This window comes from Actinia tenebrosa, unplaced genomic scaffold, assembly GCF_029948245.1.
Source record: "Actinia tenebrosa isolate PJP-AT-01 unplaced genomic scaffold, QUT_ActTen_1.0 PGA_scaffold10__47_contigs__length_13832649, whole genome shotgun sequence".
Lineage (NCBI taxonomy): Eukaryota > Metazoa > Cnidaria > Anthozoa > Actiniaria > Actiniidae > Actinia > Actinia tenebrosa.
This window is the reverse complement of record NW_028292570.1, coordinates 13,243,792-13,271,209: the sequence shown is the minus strand read 5'-3', so window position 1 is coordinate 13,271,209 and position 27,418 is coordinate 13,243,792. Positions and strand designations below refer to the sequence as shown.

At 38.5% G+C, this 27,418-nt stretch overlaps 1 protein-coding gene across 2 annotated transcripts; it reads right to left on the bottom strand.

The window, feature by feature from the left end:
• Positions 1-1,499: 1,499 nt before the first annotated feature.
• LOC116307959 (histone-lysine N-methyltransferase SETDB1) lies at positions 1,500-27,170 on the bottom strand. Of its 2 annotated transcripts, XM_089027050.1 has the most exons (38): positions 26,956-27,170; positions 26,480-26,520; positions 25,624-25,708; positions 23,649-24,143; positions 22,402-22,461; positions 21,802-21,875; positions 21,645-21,682; positions 20,990-21,104; positions 19,610-19,666; positions 19,210-19,282; positions 18,824-18,897; positions 18,682-18,755; positions 17,335-17,393; positions 16,963-17,005; positions 16,505-16,582; positions 16,122-16,260; positions 15,091-15,158; positions 14,297-14,723; positions 13,494-13,637; positions 13,284-13,414; positions 12,737-12,935; positions 12,336-12,441; positions 12,009-12,078; positions 11,889-11,916; positions 11,447-11,535; positions 11,221-11,271; positions 10,673-10,804; positions 9,937-10,055; positions 9,653-9,839; positions 8,986-9,158; positions 8,658-8,760; positions 8,537-8,568; positions 7,743-7,829; positions 7,494-7,585; positions 3,546-4,829; positions 2,713-2,849; positions 2,297-2,385; positions 1,500-2,218 (listed from the first exon to the last, which is right to left on the bottom strand). In XM_089027050.1, the coding sequence occupies exons 1-38, from the start codon at positions 27,063-27,065 to the stop codon at positions 2,101-2,103; spliced, it is 5,481 nt and encodes a 1,826-aa protein (XP_088883176.1). In that variant the 5' UTR covers positions 27,066-27,170; the 3' UTR covers positions 1,500-2,100. The 2 variants fall into 2 exon arrangements, with proteins under 2 accessions (XP_088883176.1, XP_088883177.1); XM_089027051.1 differs by lacking the exon at positions 19,610-19,666.
• Between the last annotated feature and the right edge of the window lie 248 nt (positions 27,171-27,418).

Below are 27,418 nucleotides of genomic sequence, written 5' to 3'. Positions count from 1 at the left end.
GGAGGAAACGAACGTCGAATACGAAGTAGGAAATGTATTGAATATTATAGATTGTGGTATTTTCAATAGCACGCAAAGCCACGCCCACGAACACGCTATTTTTATTGACTCCTTTAGGTTCCCAACCGCACATTTTATCCTCACAGGTAGTGAAGAACATTTTCTCTTTGCAGCTACGACTGCAGGACATATTTTTTTGTATAGGAATAAATAGGTTTTGGTGTTTAGGAATTAATTTTGGGTATATATCTGCTGCGGAAATGTCAAAAGTAGAAAGCGTAAACAAACCGAGACAACAAAAGTAAATACGTGCGATACATGGACCGACAAGAACGCGAGAAATGAAAACAGCTAGGACCGAACACGTAAAGACAAAGGCGCACTCGAGGGAAATAACACCGCGATACTAAATAAACTAACGAGGTAAACAAAAATAGGGTAATAGAGTGAACCAAGCCATGACACTAATTCTAACACTAGATGGAAAAGGGCGAGTAGAAAAAACTAAGCGCAAAACCCAACTTAAAGGGTCGAAATGCGTAGAGCCCGAAGGAACGCGTGCGAAAACGAAACTAACTGTAAAGGATGGCGATAGAACTATGGGAAACGTAAAGAAAAAGAACCGGGCAAGTAACATACAAAAAATATATAATATATACAAAAATAACTGACGTGTAACGAGCTAAACGAGAATATAAAATAGAGCGAACAAAGCCGTGACACCAAACTAACCTAGACTTATACAGCATAAAGACGAGTTCAACCAGGGCAACTGCGAAACTGCTAACTTAGGAGATAGCCATTAAACTAGGGGGCAGTAAACAAAGAACACTACTAATCCGCAACGCAATAGGACGACGTACGAACCCCGCCGGCTCTCATTTATACCTTATTTGGTGGGTTTCCTACTTCAACTGCTGGTTCTTGAGTAGCGGCTGGTGCAAATCCTGCCGGTGCTGCTAAAGCTGGAGCGACTGGTGATGGGATGGTGGGCATTGGGCCAGGAAGAGGAGGGATGTTAGCCATGTTAGCTGGTGACGGTTGGATGAGTGAATCTTCTACAAGGCTCTCCTTTGGCAGCTTTCGACGGAATGATTCAAGGATCTGGGTGTGGTGCTTATATATGCAGGGGTCGCAAAGCATTACACCTGCACTGCGCAAACTCCAATGTCCATATATGGGGGGTTGCTAAATTCCTACGTGACACGCTAATTATGTATACAGTGAGAGTACTAAGGTACGTATTAGTCATTCAGAGATTGTGGAGAAAACTGGGTTGAGTGGGCTATGCAGTGCATTTTCGTTAATTTTCAATGTTTTACAGCAAGAGATAGACGCCATCTTGGAATTAAATGTCCCCTAAACATCCCCACAATGCACTGCAATGACTAGCACCTCGACCCAGAATGACTAATTGTTGTATGGAATACTTCTGAGATTCTTTGTCGGGTTACTAAACACAAATCATTCCCAAGCAAACAAAAACATTAACAAAATACGACCAACAAAATCTGTTTATTCCAATACCAAGTACGTATAGATACATCGTTTTACGTTTTACCAGGAAATCGAAGTAAAGGGGGCGTGACTGTTACTTGGTTTTACCAGGAATTCGAGGTAAAGGGGGGTGAGTGTTACTAACGATATACTAATGATATACTGACAAATGTGATCAAAAGGGGGGGTAACTAGTCATCCCTTTTACCACCCCTGGATCCTCCTCTGAAATGACCCACATGCTTTATGGGTAATAAACCAGTGAATGACGTTCATGAAGGGATGTGAATATTGCATTCTACACATGCTAAAATAAAAAATAGTCTTTTCAGAGCTAAAAAATGCTCAAAAAATACAAAAAACGTCTAAAAATGTTCAGATCCAAACTCTGAAAGAATATTGTTCAGCAGTTTGGCTATTGGTGTCCCGTGATACTCTATACATTATTATACATTCGTATCACATTAGTTTAACTAAAAACCCTTGTTCATGACATACATATGTATATACTGTACTCCAAAGAACAATGAATTGACTTTACTAGGGAGGGGACGGTGGGGCAGGGATTGGTCAAGTCTGTGGGAGGGTAGTGTAAAGATGAGATCATAATAATCTTCCACGACATTGAGAAGATCCGCAGTAACAGCGAAGGACTTTATCTTGGACGCTGCCAACTTCGTACATGTAATCCCATGTTAACTCGGAACCAGCAGAAATGTTACTAAAAATAACCACGAGATTGTTAGCCAATCAAGAACCAATGACGTCATAATATAAGATGGAATACCGGAATACTTACTGCTGAGCAAAGAAAGCAACACGAGGGAACCGTAAGTCGTGGGTGTCGATAAACACATTCTGGACGAACAAGTTAGGAGAACAGCTATGCTGTAAATCAAAACATAACACATGGAATGAAAAAGGATATTCGTAAAACCCTTACATGTCTAGGAACTAATAACAAGGCAACCTTTACATCGAATTAGAATTTGGAAGTTGATTTTTGTGGAGAAAGGTAAACCCGAGAAAAACCTTCGAAGCACAGGAGAGAACCAACGAATGACTCACACACGACATCAAGCCAGGGGCTCAACCCTGGGTCGCATTGGTTAGAGGTGAGCGAGCTTACAGCTACGCCACCCGTGCTTCCCATCATATAGAAGAATATTAGCTATTGAGTGAGCATTAGCAAAGCCAGTAGTGAGATGTACTTACATTCAAATAACGGCCACAGTTGCCGTACGCTTTGGCATCAATCACGTAGCAATGTTCCTCGTCAAACAAGCTCCTTGTTGTAGGCTTCTTGACAGGGTGGTCTCCAGTCATACTGGGACTTGCAGATCTTTTGATTCCTACAATAATATGATTACTAAGGATGTTAACATCAACACTATCCAGTGACATCACACCTCACACGCTACACAAACCACGTACATATCAATAGAATTACCGTTTGTCACACGCTACACAAACCACATACATATCAATAGAATTACCGTTTTTCACACGCTACACAAACCACGTACATATCAATAGAATTACCGTTTGTCACACGCTACACAAACCACGTACATATCAATAGAATTACCGTTTGTCACACGCTACACAAACCACGTACATATCAATAGAATTACCGTTTGTCACACGCTACACAAACCACGTACATATCAATAGAATTACCGTTTGTCACACGCTACACAAACCACGTACATATCAATAGAATTACCGTTTTTCACACGCTACACAAACCACGTACATATCAATAGAATTACCGTTTGTCACACGCTACACAAACCACGTACATATCAATAGAATTACCGTTTGTCACACGCTACACAAACCACGTACATATCAATAGAATTACCGTTTGTCACACGCTACACAAACCACGTACATATCAATAGAATTACCGTTTGTCACACGCTACACAAACCACATACATATCAATAGAATTACCGTTTGTCACACGCTACACAAACCACGTACATATCAATAGAATTACCGTTTGTCACACGCTACACAAACCACGTACATATCAATAGAATTACCGTTTTTCTGGAGTGTTACAATGAACCTTCTTGCCCGACGTCCATTAGAATTGCTTTTAACACGAACATTGCGGTGGCGAGAACCATCAGAAGATTTCTCAATGGAATCAGTAACAGAGGAATCAGAGTCTGTACTTTCAGGAGATGGAGGAAATGACTCGACATCACAACTAGAAGATTCTGGGAACAAAGGAAGATCTTCAAACGAAGAGGTACTCTCCTGGACAGTCTCGGGGCTCACACCATCTAATGCTACACCACGCGATTGTAGTTTTGTTATTGTATCTTTCAAGTCAGTCAGTCGAAGTCCACATTCCATTTTGGTTAGTTTTGGAGGTTCCTCATCAGGTTGATGGAGTTGAGCAGCAAGTTTGCTTAAATCATCAGCTGACATCAACGGTGGTACATTATCATCTGATGATGCCGATGATGACTGCTGATCATGATTGACTGTCACGTGATTGAATGTATCTCTTTTCTTCTCGTCAACATCCATATTCAGTTCCTGGTCACTAATAGCAACCTCCTTTTCATTATCAACTTGTCCTTTACTGTTGTCATGGTTACTGTCTACATCGCCATGTTCACTTTGACTCTCACTGCCTTTATCATTGTCGTGGTTACTGTTACCATGACTACCATGATCACCACTGTTAACCTTCAAGTCATTCTCCTCAGATATTGGTTTATCATGCTTAACATCACAGTCATTCTTGGCTAGTGTTTCTGTAGATAGATTCTCATCCGTATTACTATCAGGGATTTTCTTTGTATTGTCTAACGCCCCTAACGATATTTCTATATTATTCTTACTATCAGTACTTGTATCTCCCTTGTGACTTCCATCAGAGGTCTCGTCATTCAAGTCCATATTATCACTTTCTTTGGTTGAGTCCATTCTGACATCACTGTTGTCATGACAACTATTGTGACGTAATTCCTCGTCACTAGCAGAACCATCAATGTCCTGGGACGAGACTGCCGTGTCAGTTACGTCACCTTGGTCTTGGTCCATGTCACATGACTCGGTGCTTTCCGTAGATATGTCCAAGCATAGATCAAAATGATCTCCGAAACAACTGGAGGGTTTGGAGGTGCTTTTAACGTCACCACCACCATCATCATCACCACCAGCATCATCACCACAATCACCACCACCATCATCATCAGCAGATTGTTTATTATGGGTTTCTATAGGAAAACTGATGGATTCATCTTCATCGCTGCTGGTCAGATCGATGACTGTGGGTTCACATGGCATTGGAGGGGGGTCACCAGACGGGTCTTGACGGGGAGACATTGGAATCAGAAAAAAAAACATTACTATTATGTTAAACAGTAGATATATATATTTAACAAGATTATATGTCTGTCCATAAGCCCGTCAAGGTGTCTGTCTGTCTGTCTTTAAGTTTTTCTGTGTCAGTACTGTCTCCGTGTTTAGACTTGTTTGTTTGTGTGTGACTGTCTGTGTGTTTAGACATGTTTGTTTGTGTGTGACTGTCTCTGTGTTTAGACTTGTTTGTTTGTGTGTGTGTGTGTCTGTGTTTAGACTTGTTTGTGTGTGACTGTCTGTGTGTTTAGACTTGTTTGTTAGTGTGGGTGACTGTCTCCGTGTTTAGACTTGTTTGTTTGTGTGTGTGACTGTCTCTGTGTTTAGACTTGTTTGTTTGTGTGTGTGACTGTCTCAGTGTTCAGACTTGTTTGTTAGTGTGTGTGACTGTCTGTGTGTTTAGACTTGTTTGTTAGTGTGTGTGACTGTCTCCGTGTTTAGACTTGTTTGTTAGTGTGTGTGACTGTCTGTGTGTTTAGACTTGTTTGTTTGTGTGTGTGACTGTCTCAGTGTTCAGACTTGTTTGTGTGTGTGACTGTCTCTGTGTTTAGACTTGTTTGTTTGTGTGTGTGACTGTCTCAGTGTTTAGACTTGTTTGTGTGTGTGACTGTCTCTGTGTTTAGACTTGTTTGTTTGTGTGTGTGACTGTATCCGTGTTTAGACTTGTTTGTTTGTGTGACTGTCTCTGTGTTTAGACTTGTTTGTGTGTGTGACTGTCTCAGTGTTTAGACTTGTTTGTTTGTGTGTGTGACTGTCTCAGTGTTTAGACTTGTTTGTGTGTGAGTGTGACTGTCTCAGTGTTCAGACTTGTTTGTGTGTGTGACTGTCTCTTTGTTTAGACTTGTTTGTGTGTGTGACTGTCTCAGTGTTTAGACTTGTTTGTGTGTGTGACTGTCTCCGTGTTTAGACTTGTTTGTTTGTGTGTGTGACTGTCTCTGTGTTTAGACTTGTTTGTTTGTGTGTGTGACTGTCTCAGTGTTCAGACTTGTTTGTTAGTGTGTGTGACTGTCTGTGTGTTTAGACTTGTTTGTTAGTGTGTGTGACTGTCTCCGTGTTTAGACTTGTTTGTTAGTGTGTGTGACTGTCTGTGTGTTTAGACTTGTTTGTTTGTGTGTGTGACTGTCTCAGTGTTCAGACTTGTTTGTGTGTGTGACTGTCTCTGTGTTTAGACTTGTTTGTTTGTGTGTGTGACTGTCTCAGTGTTTAGACTTGTTTGTGTGTGTGACTGTCTCTGTGTTTAGACTTGTTTGTTTGTGTGTGTGACTGTATCCGTGTTTAGACTTGTTTGTTTGTGTGACTGTCTCTGTGTTTAGACTTGTTTGTGTGTGTGACTGTCTCAGTGTTTAGACTTGTTTGTTTGTGTGTGTGACTGTCTCAGTGTTTAGACTTGTTTGTGTGTGTGTGTGACTGTCTCAGTGTTCAGACTTGTTTGTGTGTGTGACTGTCTCTTTGTTTAGACTTGTTTGTGTGTGACTGTCTCAGTGTTTAGACTTGTCTGTGTGTGTGACTGTCTCTGTGTTTAGACTTGTTTATTTGTGTGTGTGACTGTCTCAGTGTTCAGACTTGTTTGTGTGTGTGACTGTCTCTGTGTTTAGACTTGTTTGTTTGTGTGTGTGACTGTCTCAGTGTTTAGACTTGTTTGTGTGTGTGACTGTATCCGTGTTTAGACTTGTTTGTTTGTGTGTGTGACTGTCTCAGTGTTTAGACTTGTTTGTGTGTGTGACTGTCTCAGTGTTTAGACTTGTTTGTTTGTGTGTGTGACTGTCTCAGTGTTTAGACTTGTTTGTGTGTGTGTGTGACTGTCTCAGTGTTCAGACTTGTTTGTGTGTGTGACTGTCTCTGTGTTTAGACTTGTTTGTGTGTGTGACTGTCTCAGTGTTTAGACTTGTTTGTGTGTGTGACTGTCTCTGTGTTTAGACTTGTTTATTTGTGTGTGTGACTGTCTCAGTGTTCAGACTTGTTTGTGTGTGTGACTGTCTCTGTGTTTAGACTTGTTTGTTTGTGTGTGTGACTGTCTCAGTGTTTAGACTTGTTTGTGTGTGTGACTGTCTCTGTGTTTAGACTTGTTTGTTTGTGTGTGTGTGTGTGACTGTATCCGTGTTTAGACTTGTTTGTTTGTGTGTGTGACTGTCTCTGTGTTTAGACTTGTTTGTGTGTGTGACTGTCTCTGTGTTTAGACTTGTTTGTTTGTGTGTGTGACTGTCTCAGTGTTTAGACTTGTGTGTGTGTGTGTGTGACTGTCTCAGTGTTCAGACTTGTTTGTGTGTGTGACTGTCTCTGTGTTTAGACTTATTTGTTTGTGTGTGTGACTGTCTCAGTGTTTAGACTTGTTTGTGTGTGTGTCTGTCTCTGTGTTTAGACTTGTTTGTTTGTGTGTGTGACTGTCTCAGTGTTTAGACTTGTTTGTTTGTGTGTGTCTGTCTGTGTTTAGACTTGTTTGTTTGTGTGTGACTGTCTCTGTGTTTAGACTTGTTTGTGTGTGTGACTGTATCCGTGTTTAGACTTGTTTGTTTGTGTGTGTGTGTGTCTGTGTTTAGAGTTGGTTGTTTGTGTGTGTCTGTCTGTGTTTAGACTTGTTTGTTTGTGTGCTGTGTGCCGTGTGTATTTGTACCCACCATTAGACTGATGGTTTGTTGTATCTTCAGATGGTACACTGATTCTTCTCAACACAATGGATCCAGTATTACTAGAAGATGCGACCACATACCTAGAACAACCAATCACACAACAGATATGGTCATGTTATAGCTGTAGTAAGTGTATGAGTGCGAAGACACTCTTGTTGGTTCTCTTCTAGTTTGACTAGCTTGTGTGTGGTACTTAAGCAGGAGTAGAATGAACGCAGTTTGATTGCTATAACTTACCTTTCATCTGCCATGCTGACTCTAAACATCTTTCCATCTTCTTTGATCATAACTGCATCATCTTTTGATTGGCTTGTGTTTACAGCACTGATGAACAAACATGGAATATCAACGCTGCCTGATACGATACTTGGGGTATTACAGAGTACAATCCACCCTACCCACCCCTCCCACATCAACAATACTTGGTGTATTACAGAGTACAATCCACCCTACCCACCCCTCCCACATCAACAATACTTGGTGTATTACAGAGTACAATCCACCCTACCCACCCCTCCCACATCAACAATACTTGGGGTATTACAGAGTACAATCCACCCTACCCACCCCTCCCACATTAATACTTGGTGTATAACAGAGTACAATCCACCCTACCCACCCCTCCCACATCAACAATACTTGGTATAATACAAAGTACAATCCACCCTACCCACCCCTCCCACATCAACAATACTAGGGGTATTACAGAGTACAATCCACCCTACCCACCCCTCCCACATCAACAATACTTGGTATAATACAAAGTACAATCCACCCTACCCACCCCTCCCACATCAACAATACTAGGGGTATTACAGAGTACAATCCACCCTACCCACCCCTCCCACATCAACAATACTTGGTATAATACAAAGTACAATCCACCCTACCCACCCCTCCCACATCAACAATACTAGGGGTATTACAGAGTACAATCCACCCTACCCACCCCTGCCATATCAACAACACTTGGTGTATTACAGAGTACAATCCACCCTACCCACCCCTCCCCAGCCATAATAGTTTCATACCTTTGTTTTTTGGCTTCCTTTCTTTGACTTTTCTGAGAAACAAATTCAATAGAAAAGTCAATCATTTGAAGGTCTGATAGAGGAGGCTGCATTGATCATTGAGTTCTTTGAAGGTACTTACTGAGTTAATTGTAACTGTATCACAATAGACTGGTTCATACAGACTAGAGTTGTCACTGATGACTGAATCAATGTCTGATGATATATCACTATCAGACATGAACCTGGTGATAGTAAAATAGACACTGTATCAAGCACATTATCACCACCATCACCATCATCATTACCATCATCATCGTCATCATCATCATCGTCATCATTACCATCATCATTATCATCATCATCTCACCAACATCATCTCATCATCACCATCATCTCACCATCACCATCACCATCACCATCACCATCATCATTACCACCATCATACCATCACCATCACCATTACTTACCCATTATCACTGCATCCACTAGACCCACCATCTAATGTCTTCAGTATAACACTGTCATCTTCTATGTCTGACACACTGGATTCATAACCCTCTTTGATCTTTTCAACTACTTCAATGTGGTCCAGTTCAGCCAGGTATTCATCTCCAAAGTCTCTGCCTTCTTTGTTGGCCATCTTCAAAGTACAAAACAAGCAACAAACATTTGTATACTATGCTTGCTATGTTAATGCATTGGAATTTTAAAGCATTGTATATGACAGCTGAACCGTATCTAGACAATGGGTGGATGGGTGAAAGAATGAATGGATAGATGGGTGGATGGACGGGTGGATTCTTGGATGGTTGGTTTGATAAATGGATAGATGAATAGTTGAAAAGGTGGGTGGATGGATGTGCGGAATGATGGTTGGATGGATAGGTGGATGGATGGATGGATGAATGGATGGATGGGTGGGTGGATAGGCGGATGGATGGATGGGTGGATGGGATGGATGGGGTGGAAGGATGGATGGGATGGATGGATGGATGGATGGATGGATGGATGGATAGGTGGAAGGATGGATTGGATGGATGGGATGGAAGGATGGATTGATAAATGGGATGGAAGGGATGGAAGGATGGATAGATGGGATGGATGGGAAAGATGGATTGATGAGATGAAACTCACATCTTCATTCATGACTTGTCCAGAGTATGTACAAATGAATGTCCCAATAGGAATATCATCACAGGTCCTCAGTCCCCATCCACGATTCTCAGTCTTAAACACTTGTAGTCTCAGTCCAATACCATTCTGAACCACGCGGTTAAAACATTGACTTGAACAAGCACAATTCTGATTACACTCATAAATACTGCAACGACAAAACAAACAAACATTCTAAGATGATTAACAATCAAGGGTCGTATAGTGGCATGGATAAAATGTGACAGATGAGAGGACTGACTTACCCTGTCGGCACACAGTCCATTAGTTTACGATACTCATAACCTGCTTCAATGTCTTCTTTTCCATCAACAGCTGCTGTTGCTGATATTGTCAACTGTGCACATGAGCACTTGGACTTATCCTGAAGACAAAGATAGATACTTTGTGACAAGGATCTAAGAGGCAGGCACTGATGCCAATTGTAAGTAGCAGTGTTTTATTTAGAGGGTTACACATGACAGTTCAAACCTATGCCGCCTATGTTCAATGTCTCTGATATGGGACTGTCATTTCAATGGCTGTCCAAGCTACAGTAGGGTGAAGGTCTTAACATGTGACAGTCTCAACCTAGTAGTGATGAACTTTTGGTCGTCTATGTTCAATGTCTCTGATATGGGACTATCACTTCAATTGGCCATCCAAGCTACAGTAGGGTGAAGGTCTAAACATTTGTACATATTTTTAGTCAAAGGCAGCACTCTCCACTCTAATATTTTGAGGCGCATGAACTCCACACTAAAGACTTTTGCAATAGGTGCAACAACTTGTACATGTTATGCAAAAAAAAAAAAAAAAAAAAAAAACACAAAAAAAAAACATAAGATGACAGGCCCTTTTGGATTGGGATTAACGTGAACATCAATTTAACATCAAATCTTGTTCCCAAGAGAACGACACATAGTCAGAAATGGGAAAACGTTTTGCCTATCTACAGAAAAAGCATTATTACTAGAAGTTTTAAGTAACTGAGTTGTTTACCTGACAGTTATCAGTACAGTCGCAGCAAGCCAGGAAGCCTGGGTCTGTTACGATGCTGACACCCTCGGATAGGATTCTGTCACTCACATAGTCAATGGGCGGGGGAAAACTGGTATCGTGTTCATTCAAGACCTGAAACAACATTACAGAGTTACCTAACTTGAAGGAGAGGCATAGAGTCATACTGACTCCATTATGCCAGCTACTTCTTTATCATAAGGAAGTAAAACCTGGTGAAAGAACCCCACATTTCAAAGTCATACTGACTCCATTATCAAGGCTATAAGATTAAATTAATCTGCAAGCTGTTCACTAAGTAGCTAACTAACTTTAAATAACAAAGAAGCGTAGTTAAAGGAATACTTTGGAACAGATGGAGTCAGATTGAGCGTTGAGTGATGGTAATACTGTAGTTCTCTGTTGAAAAGCATCTTGTGCTATGAATGGCAAGTCAATGGGTAGTGTACTCCCCTTTGTTACCAAATTAATTAAATATAAACAGATAAAAATACTGCTAATTATCTCTAATAATGACAAATAATACTTACAGATATACTAACAGTTTCTGCTCCATGGGAGATATCAGGTAAGAGGATATTCTACAGTCAACAATAAAACACTTAATAACAAGCCAATAATTAATAATAATAATTAATAATAAACGGACATTAATGTGAGACTGGTGAATGTTTAGAGTTTAGTAGATGACATCCTGACCCCTTTAAAAAAATCCCAAAGATATATAATATATATATAGTATAATCTTCAACTCACTTTTGTATTGATTGGTTTATCTGTGCAGGAAATTTCAGGATCAAAGCAGAACTGGTCGATAGTCACGTTACTGGTGCCTGTTAGTGTCACTATAAAAAAACAAGATATTAGCCCATTAGAATATCTCATTATGTTGAAGGAGATATATGTATATGTTATTTACAGGCCAGGAAGTCCAGATGTGAAGGGATAAACTGTACTCAAGGTCTTGAATATATTAACTGAGGCCATTATTTAGGAATGCAGCAAATAACTAATATTCATTTTTTTACTTTTCCACTTATTTAGCAATCCCTTATCCCATGCCCATGTTCATATGATGGACTGCGCCCAGATACTGAGTAAATATAGCCCTCTCAAACAGCCAATCAGAACTCATATTTTTAGGATAGTAAACTGGAAAAAAATTAATGTATACAAGATAAACTCCTGGTATACTTACAGTATCTTCCAACATCAGCAATTGATCTCTGAAAAAACAAAACGAATACTACTATTAGAAATAAACACTAGTAGCGATGACGTGATGTGTGAGTTAGATCTATTACAGTACATATCTTACCAGTCTTTTGTTACAGGGTGCACGGTAATAGATTTCTTTCTTGCTTCTTGGATGACGTTTAGTTATTTCTCTAAGATACAATGATAACAAACATTGCCTTATTAAAGCACTGCTCACACAAGCTAGCTGTCCTCTCCAAAGCTTGTGCCATGCGTTATAAGCTTAATATGCTATATTGCAATGATATCATGCTGCTGTTGGAATGCATGCACTGTTTTGTCAAGAGACCTTCTATGCTTTGCAGCTTTCCCCATTTCAGCCACATGGTTGCCATTAGCAACAATGTTGTCATTAGTGACATGGTTGTCAATAGCGACATGGTGGTACCTTTTCCAGTTGAGCATCAGTGGCAGAGACAACATGTTATGCTTGGATTTTTCTTTGATATCAACTTGTTTTGTTTGACCACAATGTTTACCGCACTTATGGGGACCTGGAAAACATGGGAAAAAACTTTCATCAACACCCTGAAACAACCTCTGGGCTGATCTAATGTCACTGCATGGCTAACTCACAGATTGAACTCTTTTGGAGAGATGAAAAGACCTAACAAACTCTACTTGCATGTGATGCTGAGTGCAGGAATTGAATTAAGACCCCAGAGGTGAGTAGAGTACACTACAGCTACCTTACATTTCACACAGGTTAATACTCACCCAGTATTGCAGGTTAATACTCACCCAGTATTGCAGGTTAATACTCACCCAGTATTGCAGGTTAATACTCACCCAGTATTGCAGGTTTAGGGATAAGTGGTGTTATTTCTGGCAGGGGTCTTGACACATGCAATTGTTTCTTTTCCTCCTGAAGCCGTTCTTGTATCAGTGCTGCAGCATCGTGTTTAGAGTTGCTCAGCACAGGTTTGTGTAGAGATTCCTTTATGATATTTACATCGGAAAGACGCTGCTTCCATGGCGCTTCCCAATTCTGAATGAGAATGAATGAAATATGAGAACAAATAAGAATGAAAAATACGAGTGACAAGCAATGGAAAATAGTAATGGTAATTACTCGGGCTTTCAAAGAAATGCTATGAAGCCCGAGTTCTCGCAGATATGCATCTAGTTTTTTAATTAAATTTAAATTTTTTAAATTTTAAATTAAGACAGACAGACAGACAGACAGATAGACAGTCAGACAGACAGATAGACAGTCAGATAGACAGGACAAACAGACAGACAGACAGACAGATAAACAGACAGATAGACAGACAGAAAGAAAAAACAGACAGACAGACAGACAGATAAACAGACAGATAGACAGTCAGACACTAACCAGTTTATTCATGACAGGAGACATGACTGACACAGCTCCATTATTAACCATTTTACTTGTCATGACGCCAGTACTATCAGCACCAAACGCCACCACATTTGCACCAACATGATTGAAGTTGTTCTTGGTAACTGAAAGATAAAGTAGAACAATCAACCACATCCCAGTAACAGTATAATCAGATTATTAGTGTACGGCACCAAGACATACTCAGTCCTGCCGTGGTTCTCTTTCTCATGGTACTTGCTTGTATGATGGATGCCGTGCTGTCATCAAGGGTATGGTTTATCATTGGAGAGTTTGACCAGCCAATACTAACAGTACTGTCTGGAACAGAACAACTGTTGTTGGCTCCTGAAACAAAGAAAGGTGTTCCATATCATGTTGTTGTTTTTTATCACTCAGCGTTCACATGTTGTCAATGATGCTCTTAAACAAACTATGAAGCTGATCCAGGCACAGCTCATAAGCTCACAGTTGAAATCGAAAATTCATGTGTTAAGTTTTATGGAGGGTGTAAACCAGAGATAAATAAGAGAAAATCCTTGATTGAAGGGAGAGACCCAGCAACCTTTCTTCACTTGTAAAGCTGAGTCCAGCAATTATTGAAGTAGAGACCCAGAGGTGAGAGGTAAGGGTTCTTCTGTTACACTATCCTTGATTCCCAACAACATAATCATTTAAACAATTTACAAATAATGACCAACAATGAAGTAAAGAATGAAGACTCAGAATTTTTTCTGAGTTTTTCAATTAGCAGCTGCATAAGTTGCTTGTTATACTGTGAGGATCAGCTCAATTTGATAAGTAAAGTAAAGAATGCAAAATTTCTTCAATGCAATTTGAAATTCCACACCTTCACTGAAACACATGAACATGAGAAACTGAGAATTCAAAACCTAGCGTACAAGAGTAAAATAATATCAGCTACAACGAGATGTACATACTTGTCAAGAATTCAAAACCTAGCGTACAAGAGTAAAATAATATCAGCTATAACAAGATGTACATACTTGTAAAGCTCATAGTTGTTTTACCAGTCATGTTCGTCATCCCTTGGTTGCTTGGTAGTATATTTCTCAGTATCGCCATTCTCTTAGTGTCTGACGGCATGTGTATTCCTTGGTTGCTTGGTAGTATAGTTCTAGGTGCTGTGCTCCTGTTGGTGTTTGTACCTATTGTTTTATGTGTTGTTGTGTTTGGTGTAATGCTGGGTGTAATGCTGGTTGTATTAGTTCCTATCGTATGTTTGCTTGTACTTAGTTTGATTCCAGGTTCTCTTGATGGGCGAGTAGTATCCCTTGTAGATAATGTAGTGTTGTTTGTTGATGTTCTTGACGCTTTGTTTGCTGTTGTGTCAGATTCTCTTGAAGTGTTCTGCTCAACCTGGCTGCTAGTTTGAGACAAACTTTGTCCACCTGAAGACGATCTGGTTGAACCCTTCAATGAACATCAAGATTAAATGTTAGTTAAACTAAACCAAAGATGAAAACCCTCAAATGGTCTTCAAACCCTGAAACAACCTCTGGGCTGATCTAAGTCAGGGCATGGCTAACTCACAGATTGAACCCTGAAACAACCTCTGGGCTGATCTAAGTTAGGACACGGCTAACTAACAGATTGAACCCTGAAACAACCTCTGGGATGATCTAAGTTAGGGCACGGCTAACTCACAGATTGAATTAGAATATAGTTAGGTTTGTTAGTATTTGAAAAGGGAGGTAGGAAAATAAGAGAACCTTTGAAGGTTAATTAGGTCAAGGAGAATGACTGAAGAGTTGTAATATACAGCAAGGTTAATATTCACCTGTGCTCCTTGCACTACTTGTTTTACAGTCTGATTCCTATTTCTTTCTGATTCCTCTTGTTTTTTACCTGGAATTGTTACACAATTGTAGGAATTGTATCAAACAACCTGACGACATGGATGAGATTCTAGATATGAAAGAATTTCATTTTTACAGAGGTTTTGCACCATCATGTGCCTGTGGGCTTCCTGTGGTTGGATGGTAGAACAATAAAATCCCTTTGCTCTTGGGAATTGAATTCTTTCTCATGTAAAACGGTTGTATTGTTCCTGCCATCTAACATGGCTGCCGTCATGTGATGGTACAAAACCTCTATTGTCAAGAGAATAACAAAGATGAATGTTGTTCAAGAATGAAAAAATCATCCACCATTCAGTGTAAGGACAATTTTTAAATTAATACAGCCCTTTTACCTTAAGCGTAATGTTTTCCTATTTCAGACCATGTGTCATTCCCTTAAGTATCATTTCTTTGTTTAGCGGTTACACATGAGAAGTCACATGAATATGGATACAACTCTAACAAAGGATCTTATTCTCAAGACCATGTGTCATTCCCTAGAGTATCATTTCTTTGTTTAACAGTTGCACATGAGAAGACACATGAATATGGATACAACTCTAACAAAGAATCTTATTCTCAAGACCATGTGTCATTCCCTAGAGTATCATTTCTTTGTTTAAAAGTTGCACATGAGAAGACACATGAATATAGATACAACTCTAACAAAGGATCTTATTCTCCAGACCATGTGTCATTCCCTAGAGTATCATTTCTTTGTTTAACAGTTGCACATGAGAAGACACATGAATATCAATACAACTCTAACAAAGAATCTTATTCTCAAGACCACGTGTCATTCCCTAGAGTATCATATCTTTGTTTAATGGTTGCACATGAGAAGACACAGGAGTATGGATACAACTCTAACAAAGAATATTTATTATTTTCAAGCAAAGGCCACATGGTCTGTTATATGAAAACATTACACCCAAGACCCAAGGTAAAATGGTCTAGTGGTCTACAGTACCTTTGGGATCAGTTTTGCTGTACAAAGAGAAGCCAAAGTGAGGGCTGGTTAATCTCATGTCCACGTATGGTTCATCTGAATTCTGGGGAGCCTTGCGCTGCCTTTTGTTCTTCTTTGAGTTTGAGATTTTACCATCCACCTGTGGTTCAGACGATACAAGCATGGTAACAATGTACCACTGAGCCTCACATGCTATACATGTTATTTATAATGACTAATGGGTACAACTCTAAGTTAATGTTCGAAATGTGAGCATAGTTCCAAAATCTTTAATGCTCCTTCTTATTCACTTTTTGCGCACACAATTCACATTAAAATTCATAAAAGGTGGAGGGTTAAAAAGGTGAAAAAAGTACTGATAGCTGCAGTATTATCCTGCTTACCAAAGCTTTGTACAGTGGTTCAAGACGAGTAGAACCTCTGTAGATCCATTCTGACCGGTTATCAACCTGAAATAACATCTAATGACACAAACACAAACAGGTCAAACAGGTTAATATAACATATATGAGATCTTAAATGGGCAATCTTAGACCAAACAGAAGTTTTGGCTTTTACATTTTCTGGCTAATATACAAAAAAACCCACACATTTCTAACTCAAAGGCCATGCTTCACATTCAAATCTAAGAGGAAACTATGTTATTCGGCTGTGGATATATTACATTTTACTGCCTGCTACTCAGTCCTAGATTTCAGATCTTAGACCAACAATGTTTTTAAAATAGGTATATATTATGTAGGTCAGTAGGGAGGGGGAGACAAGTGAAGAATGTCACTTAAAGTAGTACACAATAATAATAATGAATGTTTAAAAATAAAGGTAAACAGATGGCTATTACCTTAACCAGACTACAGTCTACTTGCATCACTTTAGCCTTGAGCCTAAAACAATACAAAGATAAGAGTAAGTATGCAGTAGGGTATCTGGGGGAACCTCCCACCAATCCCTAACCCCCTTTGTATTGTCAAAAATGTTCATTATTGAAGGTAATAGCATTATAGGAACCCCCATTTCAAAATCCAGATCTGTCACTCATATGCTGTACTAGTATGTGAACTGTTATCTATATATTGGTATAGTAAATAATAATATTAATAATAATTATTCTTACCTTTATATAGCACACATGTAAAAAAATCTTTCAAGCTTTACAATAACAGTAATTAAAATAATTATAAATAGTTATATTAATGATAATCAATATTATTACCATTTGCCCCTCCACTCTGTCTTGACCCATTGGTTTGTCTTGAGAAAAACCATCGGTCTCTAATAATAATAATAATAAAGACATTAATAAATAAATGGAACATGAAGAATGGGTGTATTGAAGGAATGGAAGAGCTTTAGAAGAAGAAATGGATGGATGGATAGATATATAGATAGATAGATGAAGGCAGAATTGAAAGACAGATGGATGATTGCGTGTTTGGATGGATGGATGGATGGATGGATGGATGGATGGATGGATGGATGGATGGATGGATGGATGGATGGATGGATGGATGGATGGAATAGAATGGATAGGTTGGGATAGATGAATTGGGTGTGCGATTGGAAAAAGGATGTAATGACATAGATGGATAGGATGTAATGACATGGATGGATAGGATGTAATGACATAGATGGATAGGATGTAAAGACATGGATGGATAGGATGTAATGACATGGATGGATAGGATGTAATGACATGGATGGATAGGATGTAATGACATGGATGGATAGGATGTAATGACATGAATGGATAGGATGTAATGACATGGATGGATAGGATGTAATGAGATGGATGGATAGGATGTAATGAGATGGATGGATAGGATGTAATGACATGGATGGATAGGATGTAATGACATAGATGGATAGGATGTAATGACATGGATGGATAGGATGTACTGACATGGATGGATAGGATGTAATGACATGGATGGATAGGATGTAATGACATGGATGGATAGGATGTAATGACATGGATGGATAGGATGTAATGACATGGATGGATAGGATGTAATGACATGGATGGATAGGATGTAATGGCATGGATGGATAGGATGTAATGGCATGGATGGATAGGATGTAATGACATGGATGGATAGGATGTAATGACATGGATGGATAGGATGTAAAGACATAGATGGATAGGATGTAATGACATGGATGGATAGGATGTAATGGCATGGATGGATAGGATGTAATGACATGGATGGATAGGATGTAATGAGATGGACGGATAGGATGTAAAGACATAGATGGATAGGATGTAATGAGATGGATGGATAGGATGTAATGAGATGGATGGATAGGATGTAATGACATGGATGGATAGGATGTAATGACATGGATGGATAGGATGTAATGACATAGATGGATAGGATGTAATGACATGGATGGATAGGATGTAATGACATGGATGGATAGGATGTAAAGACATGGATGGATAGGATGTAATGACATGGATGGATAGGATGTAATGACATGGATGGATAGGATGTAATGACATGGATGGATAGGATGGGTTGGATAGATATTCATAATACAGTAATACAGTAAAGTAACATACATTAGGGAATTCCTCCAAATACTCTTGAATGAACTCCTGTGAATGTTCAGCAACTTCATTCCATACTTTATCACCTGATAAGCAAACAAGATATGACTCTCCAAGATAACACAGTGTGTTAATCATAAGGATTTATACCTACCAGTATGGTACACATGATGCAGTTTGTGTAGGGGAAGGTACTGAGCAAATCCATCATCAAAGAAGATTAGGAATCTGAAATAAAAGATCAATTGTCAGGTTATAATTTAGCAGTGCCCTGACATAGAACAGCCCAGACATTGTTTCTGGGTTAAATGAGTGAGTTAGCCATGCCCTGACTTAGATCAGCCTAGAGGTCATTTCAGAGTTTAATCTGTGAGTTAGCCGTGCCCTGACTTAGATCAACCCAGGCATGGTTTCAGGGCTTGCTCTGTGAATTAGCTGTGCCCTGATTTAAATCAACCCAGAGGTTGTTTTAGGGTTTGATATTTCTTGTCTATAATTCGGCCAAAACATTACAGCTACAGGTTGTAATATGAGACTGACCTGTTACTGTTCTGTGTACAACAGATCTCGGCAACTATTCCTGCATATAACACATCAAGCTTGCCGTATGGCCCTGAAACACAATCATCATTAGCACGATGTTCACACACAGTGGAAAACAAATATGACTTCATTGTGTAAATTACCTTTAAGTAAACTAGAATCATTATTCCATTCTTTTTTTTCTACAGTGATTTTAACAAGGTGCAACAAGAGTGACAGTAAACAAAGCACATGCATGCTGACACCACAAACACGCGTATAAACATCCCTTATGTTACCTTACAGACTATAGTACTGGTCAATAAGACCTGTGCCTATTTATTGTAGTACTAACACATATTACGTAGTGGGGGAGGGGAGGGTGGTCAAACAATTGCAAAAAGAAAATGCATGTAACCTTCTTTAGCTTCCCGCCAGGATGCAGCCTCGTCTGCTGTCTCTCTTGGTCTTAACGCTACGAATAATCAGTTATTTAGTATCAGTTCATTAAATATCATTTTTTACTAGAATAAACCTTGTTCTCTGTCTGCTATGCTACAGTATCTAATAAACAATAGACCTTAGGCATAATGTTTTCCAATGTGAGAAAACATGTCATTCCCTTGAGTATTATTCATTTCTTCATCAGCTATGTTTTCCCATCTCAGACCACATGTCATTCCCTTGAGTATTATTCATTTCTTCATCAGCTATGTTTTCCCATCACAGACCACATGTCATTCCCTTGAGTATTATTTCTTTCTTCATCAGTAATGTTTTCCCATCTCAGATCACATGTCATTCCCTTGAGTATTATTTCTTTCTTCATCAGCTATGTTTTGCATCTCAGACCACATGTCATTCCCTTGAGTATTATTTCTTTCTTCATCAGCTATGTTTTACATCTCAGACCACATGTCATTCTCTTGAGTACTATTTCTTTATGAAAATGTTTCTTGTTTCAGACCATGTGTCATTCTCTTGAGAATAAGATTCTTTGTTAGAGTTGTATTGATATTCATGTGTCTTCTCATGTGCAATTGTTAAACAAAGAAATGATACTCTAGGGAATGACACATGGTCTTGAGAATAAGATTCTTTGTTTGAATTGTATCCATATTCATGTGTCTTCTCATGCGCAACTGTTAAACAAAGAAATGATACTCTAGGGAATGACACATGGTCTTGAGAATAAGATTCTTTGTTTGAATTGTATCCATATTCATGTGTCTTCACATGTGCAACCGTTAAACAAAGAAATAATATTATAGGAAATGACACATGGTCTGAAATGGGAAAACATTATGCCCAAGGTAAGTCTATCATTGCATAAAGTTGAGCAAGGTCAAAGATAAATATATTGTTTGTACAAATTTTTTTAATCCTATTGAGAATTGGCTGTATCTTCTCAGCCAATCAGAGGTGAGATAGTAAGTAGAAGGTCTGATAGTAATAACAGTTAACAAGTTTGATTAAGGTTGATGCTAGAGTACTAATGCAATATTCAGATGGCAATGACCAGATTGTCCGAAACATGAAACTATCCTACTGTACATATGGTTTTCAATATTCTGCAAACTCAGTAGTGACAAGCTGCACCGTGAATGTTGGTTTCTCGCTGCCGTCAATCAAAAATAATCAGTTGGTACAAAACAATTTCACTAAAGCCCTTGAAATCTCTGAGTTCGTAGAATATCAAAAAGTGTAGTTATGCAAAATTCACATAATCAGACTTCCCTCAGTGACAAAGTCCTCATATTATGGGGACTATAATCATAAATAGCATTGTTACCATTACCTACTACCCTGCTGCCGACATGCAGAACATCTAGAGGTGGGCTGCTTTCCAGTGCAATGTGATTCGATCGTAACAAACCTCTGTTGCCCTGGTCAAATTTTACCCTAAACTTGACCTGTGACAAAATGGTACAAACTATTAATACTCATCTAATTAATTGATTTTTTAAAAATCCAAATTCATCTGAATCAAGAAGAACCATGGCTATAATTGGTTAATTGGCTAGTCCTATTGTTACATGTCAATTTGGTTGAAAGACCCTTAATTTTTCCGAATTTATTTCTGACCTCGCTGGGAATCGAACCCACAACCTTCGGAATTGTACTACCAATGCTCTACTAGCTGAGCTAGAGGTCAGACTGAGAGCAGGCCGGGATGAAATAGATGTTAGGTAGCAGTAATTATGATGCAAAGATGTGGACCGCGTAGCACTGTATAATGGATTGTACTTCTCCTAATATTCTCTTGTGTTCTACCAAGTTCTGCATGCTTTATTACTGCGCAGAACACACAAATGCTTTCTATATCTTCAGTACTCCCTGTATATAAGTGTCATCAGCTTAGAGCTCTAACAAAATGTTGACAATATCTCAACCAATTAAACCTCAGTATTCACCTCCCAGTAATTATTCTACAATATGGAGCATTTCTATACCTGATTGTAACGATCTTTTACAACTTTTATTATTTCACCTGTAGAACAACAATTCAATGATGTAAATACTTTTGATGAAGCAAAAAATATATATTGCAAAAAAATCTTCTGTGGTCACCCTGTGCACTTTTTAACTCAGGACAACCAATCATCTTACCTGGATACCACAAGTCATCTGCTCTTTTACCAATAATTCTTGTTCCCTCTTCAAACCTTGGAGGACTTGGAGGTCTAGACGTAAACACAACTAAATCAGACTTTATGAAATAACTGCTCTAAATCACGCAATCTGATTGGTTAGGAGTGCGTGCTTTATGACTGCACACAGCACGCGCGCACGTTTTCTTTTTCTTCAATATCTTTATGAATATAATTGTTATAAATCTTCTGTTCTGATTGGTTGAGAGCACATGAATTATGAGAGCACACACCACATGCACACACTTTCTAATTTGTCAGTGTCCAAAAGCTATCCTAATTTGTATTTTATAAAAGAAATGAAAAACTTGCTTGGCGTGCTTTATCTAGTCTATTCCAGACTAAAACATGAAACGAGGAGTAAATGCGTAGTTTCCTACGTCAAAACGTAATTAACCTGTGCACCTGTAAATGTTGCCATTCCGCACATTAAAACACTAATTTTTATGTCTAAAACTGTTGCGGCTGCTGTCAAACAGCAATTAGTTTCAAACGAAAACTATCAAAGAAGTTTAGGGTATACATTTGATGGCAAAAGTGTAGTAAATCCCTGACTGACCTGGTTGGTGTGATGGCCGGCACATCTTCAGGGGTATCCTCCTGTTTGCTTGAGTTACTCCTGCACAAACATTTAATAACATTTAACTTACTCCAATCTCAAAAATGTATAGTAGAATATATAATTATGTTCTTAGATATTTGATATAAAGCAATGAACAATATACAGGGTTCGTGCTACATCTTCAACACAAAATTTAAGGACTCTTTAAGGACTTTTCAAGGCCCAAAGATTACAATTTTCAGGGACCAATTTTGCTTGGGGCTTTATTTTAACTATGACTTTTTAAAAGTTTGCATTTAATTATTTATTATTGTTTTTATTTATTTTTGCTCATGCAAGATTGGAAATGACAACTTGAATGTAGCATTTGCAAGGCATATTCCAGGAGTATCCAGCAATTTTACTACTTTCAAGGGCTTTTCAAATGCACTTAAAAATGGTTTTGAATTGCAGGGTTTTTGAAGGATTTCAATGAGTAGCACCAGCCCTGCCAATACTCATATTGTATATATAATTTACCAATACACCTTGTTTGTTGTGGTGCAATGTTTTCCCATTACATACCACATGCCGTACTCTTGGAAGTAAGATTATTTGTTCGAGTTGTATCCATATTCATGTGTCTTTTCATGTACAACCATTAAACAAAGAAATGATACTCTAGAGAATGACACATGGTCTTGAGAATAAGATTCTTTGTTTGAGTTGTATCGATATTCATGTGTCTTCTCATGTGCAACCGTTAAACAAAGAAATGATACTCTAGAGAATGACACATGGTCTTGAGAATAAGATTCTTTGTTTGAGTTGTATCCATATTCATGTGTCTTCTCATGTGCAACTGTTAAACAAAGAAATGATACTCTAGGGAATGACACATGGTCTTGAGAATAAGATTCTTTGTTAGAGTTGTATCCATATTCATGTGTCTTCTCATGTGCAACTGTTAAACAAAGAAATGATACTCTAGGGAATGACACATGGTCTTGAGAATAAGATTCTTTGTTTGAGTTGTATCCATATTCATGTGTCTTCTCATGTGCAACCGTTAAACAAAGAAATGATACTCTAGAGAATGACACATGGTCTTGAGAATAAGATTCTTTGTTTGAGTTGTATCCATATTCTTGTGTCTTCTCATGCGCAAACATTAAACAAAGAAATGATACTATAGAGAATGACAAGTGGCCTGTAATGGGAAAACATTACGCCATGACAAATAAGGTTTATCACGTATTATCTACCTAGTATCTGGTATAGAAGTCTTGGCAGATGCTGACGGCATAGAGGGTGTAGCAACAGATCTTAGGTGTTGTGGTGGTATTGTCGGCTGTGATGATTTCAGCGTCACCATACTGGTAACTGTTGCAACACCTGACTCTGTTGGTGATTTTAATGTTCTATAAGCAATAACACCTTCTGTCACCAAACCCTTGGGTATGGCATCAGGAAGCATCGTTACTGGTTTCGGCAAGATTGGTACTGAAGGCACCACACTGTCCTGAACTGGTGTAGCATGTGTTGCTGTGCACCGTTGAGGTTCAGGTTGACAAGATACTGAATCACTAGCAGCATTCTTATCACGAATACTTTCTGATTCACTTGATGTTGTTATGTTAACAGAGGGACTTTCCATGTTAGTTTGACAGCCAAAGTCATTTGTAGGGGTTTCTTCTTCATCATCTATTACTATTATGTGCTTGACGCCCTTGTCGTCACTTTTTTCATGTTCCAACACACTATTGCAACAATAAAGAAATAAATTTTTACTCATAAATTTGGAAATGTTTTTGAAAACTACTCTATTAAAAATTTCTTTAGCTTCAAAGGACAAGCTGAATTATGCTAGATTTACAATGTATGTATTGGGGGACTTGAGGGACTGCTTGTGATGACACTTACAGCTGTTTATAATCATGATATTAGATTTATTAATACCCCTGTAGGATAAAGACCCCTTGCATGTGATGTCAAAGCAGCTCAATAGACCCCTTGCATGTGACGTCAAAGCAGCTCAATAGACCCCTTGCATGTGATGTCAAAGCAGCTCAATAGACCCCTTGTATGTGATGTCAAAGCAGCTCAATAGACCCCTTGCATGTGACATCAAAGCAGCTCAATTTGGAAAACAAAGCAAAAGAATTTCAATCTCCTCAGAATTGTTATGTTATTTTTATCATTTAATTTTGCAAAGAATGTGCATGATACGGGAAAAGACCATGCCTGATATTAGACCTTATCAGCACTTCTCATTTGCTCAAGATAGGGTACAACAGAGTTTAGAGGGAGTTTGAGTATTTCTTTGCAGAATGAAATGATAAACAACTTATCAGTCGGCTAAGCATCTGATAGGGCTGTGCATTTTTACACGTCACTTGTATTTTATCAATGTAAAATACTCAGTGAATTGTAAAAATAAACAGCCGTATCAGATGCTTAGCCGACTGATAACCTTTATTTATTGTTATTTAAAATTGAGTTGCATTCCAAAGTACTGCAAGTGATCTATTAAACCAAGCACAGCACTGATGATAATACCTACTATGATCTTCAACACCTGTAATATTACAGATAGAAGTACACAGACATTTTTAGGGTTTTTATCAGAAAACAATGGAAGCATTCTTATACACCTATTTCAAAAAGCTTGTCGGTGCCATAAGACATAGGTGATAGACATCAGGTCATGATTCAAAGGAATTATGGGCATACAACTAAACAATCACAAATAATCAAGGCTTAAAATAGGTTTTGTTGACAACAAACAACTTTGAATATCTCAATACTAACTTCCATGTTCTTCATGAGGATAAGTAGCAGAAACACAAGTCATTCCAGCTATTCTTTGATTTTGGAATGAACTATCTCCTATTGTCTATTGTCTGTTCTTTCTGGCTCCGACAACAATAACCCTACAGGGCTTAAAATAATGGTCGGACATCGGACAATATCTGGACAGAAATGGGACTTGTCTGGTCTTATGTTTGCCTTGCCGGTCATTTTGACCATTAACGTTATGCCAGAAATGAGATTCAACTAAGTTAAAACTAATTTGGCCAGTGATCATGACCGGTGACTGATCGGCCATTATTTTAAGCCCTACCCAACCAGATCCAAGCCAAAACTCAAACCAAGAAATCAATCCACATAGATTTAAGCTACCACTGCAACACGAATGAGTGATGTAATGGTATATTGTCCTATTTTGGATGTACAAACCTTGGAGGGAGATTTTCCTCTCTTTGTATCTTACGCAGCTGGTCCTCTATTGACTTTAAAAGACTTTTGAGCTCATTTTGAGTACCTGTTGAAAAGAAAAAGGAATGTTAAGCATTGATTCACTTCCATCCCAAATACCTCAGAATATCATACATCTACTGATACACTTTCACTGACATTTTCTTTCTGTGTTATGTCTACCCATCTCAGACCACACATGCCTAACAACCAATGATAAGGCAGCTGATAGGTCAAATTGCTTTTGTGGAGGGAGGATAAACCCTTGTAGCACAGGAGAGGACTAATGAACAACTCTACTCACATAAGCATGGGTGGCGTAGCAGTGTGAGCACTCGTCTCTCATCAATGTGACCCGAGTTTGAGTCCCGCCTGGTTCAGTGTTGTATATAAGTAGAGTTGTTGGTTGGTTCTTTCCTGTGCTTCAAGGGTTTTCCGGATTCTCCGGTTTTCCTCCTTCCGCAAAAATCAACTACTAAATTCCAATTCGATCATGGAGTGAGGGCCACAGGTCTGTTAGCCACTGGCTATTAAGTGCTACCCTCGTGAAAAAAGGACGTTTTTATATGATACTGAGCATGCAGGGCTTGAACCCGGGTCATATTGGTAAGAGGTGGCATATTAACAGTGCACACCATTCGTGCTTTCCTAATATGTCAAGGGCAAAATACTGTAGTGCTACAAGTGCACAAGATGCAGCCTCAGCTTTGAGATATATCTCTGGGATTCATAATATGGAACTTCACTGTATTTATAATGACCCAATGAATAAATGTAATTCTGCTCAAAGTAGAGCTTCATATATTGTGTGCTTGTGTTTTATATATTTACAACTCACCAGAAATAACATCTGCTCTGTTTGAAAGAGAAGCAGTTGATCTGTCGTAAAGAAAACAATAGAAAATATGTTAATAGATTTTGTAATGTTTTGGTTGTAAATTTTGTAAACAGTTGAAACTTATATCTCAATAACAAAAACCCGTTAGTAAAAGCATTTAACTTTACGAATAACCTAGTTTGTTAATAGCCAGTCTAAGTCTGGGGGAAATGATATACAAATCAATACATCTGATACTTTAGACTTCCTAAATTTAGTTTATTGTTTAAAGCTAAGGTTTGTTGTTTAATTTAATCTAATCAATAGTAAGTTGTCTTGCTTCGCTTCTTTTCAAATCATGATTTGGCTACAACTTTGTTAACGTTAAAACCCCTATTTACGTGTATTAAAGTGAGCACTCGTAGATAATACGACAAACAACAGTTTATTTCAATCTAAGATTCTTAATAACCAACATTTAAAGTTTATTGTCGTACCTTGAACACAAAGACAAGAAACCTACTGCTTCAAGTTCATCGTCAATTAACCGATTAAGATCCAGTCCTTCTTCTTCTAACCTGGCAACCATTGCTCCTATCTCCCCCATTAATCAATGTTTCAGTGTTGTTGTGGTCAAGGAAAGGCTTTTTGGGGTGTTTTTTTGAATAGAATCATGACTTCTTGCGTGTAATCGCGTCCATGTGCAACAAAAACCAACCCCTTCAATGCACTAATACGCATGCGCATCCTTCATGCGCTAAAACACTTTGAGCATACCTTCACTAAATAACCGCTGTACACCCACAAGAAAATAACAAAAAATACTAAACTCCAAATTTACTCAATTTAATTTTGATTTTTATAAAGGTATTTCCTATCAATAAGGATTTTGGGTGATCCTAAGCTATGAACAAATACCTTGGAAATAAAATACAGCTTTGCGTCTCTTTTGGGGTTCCT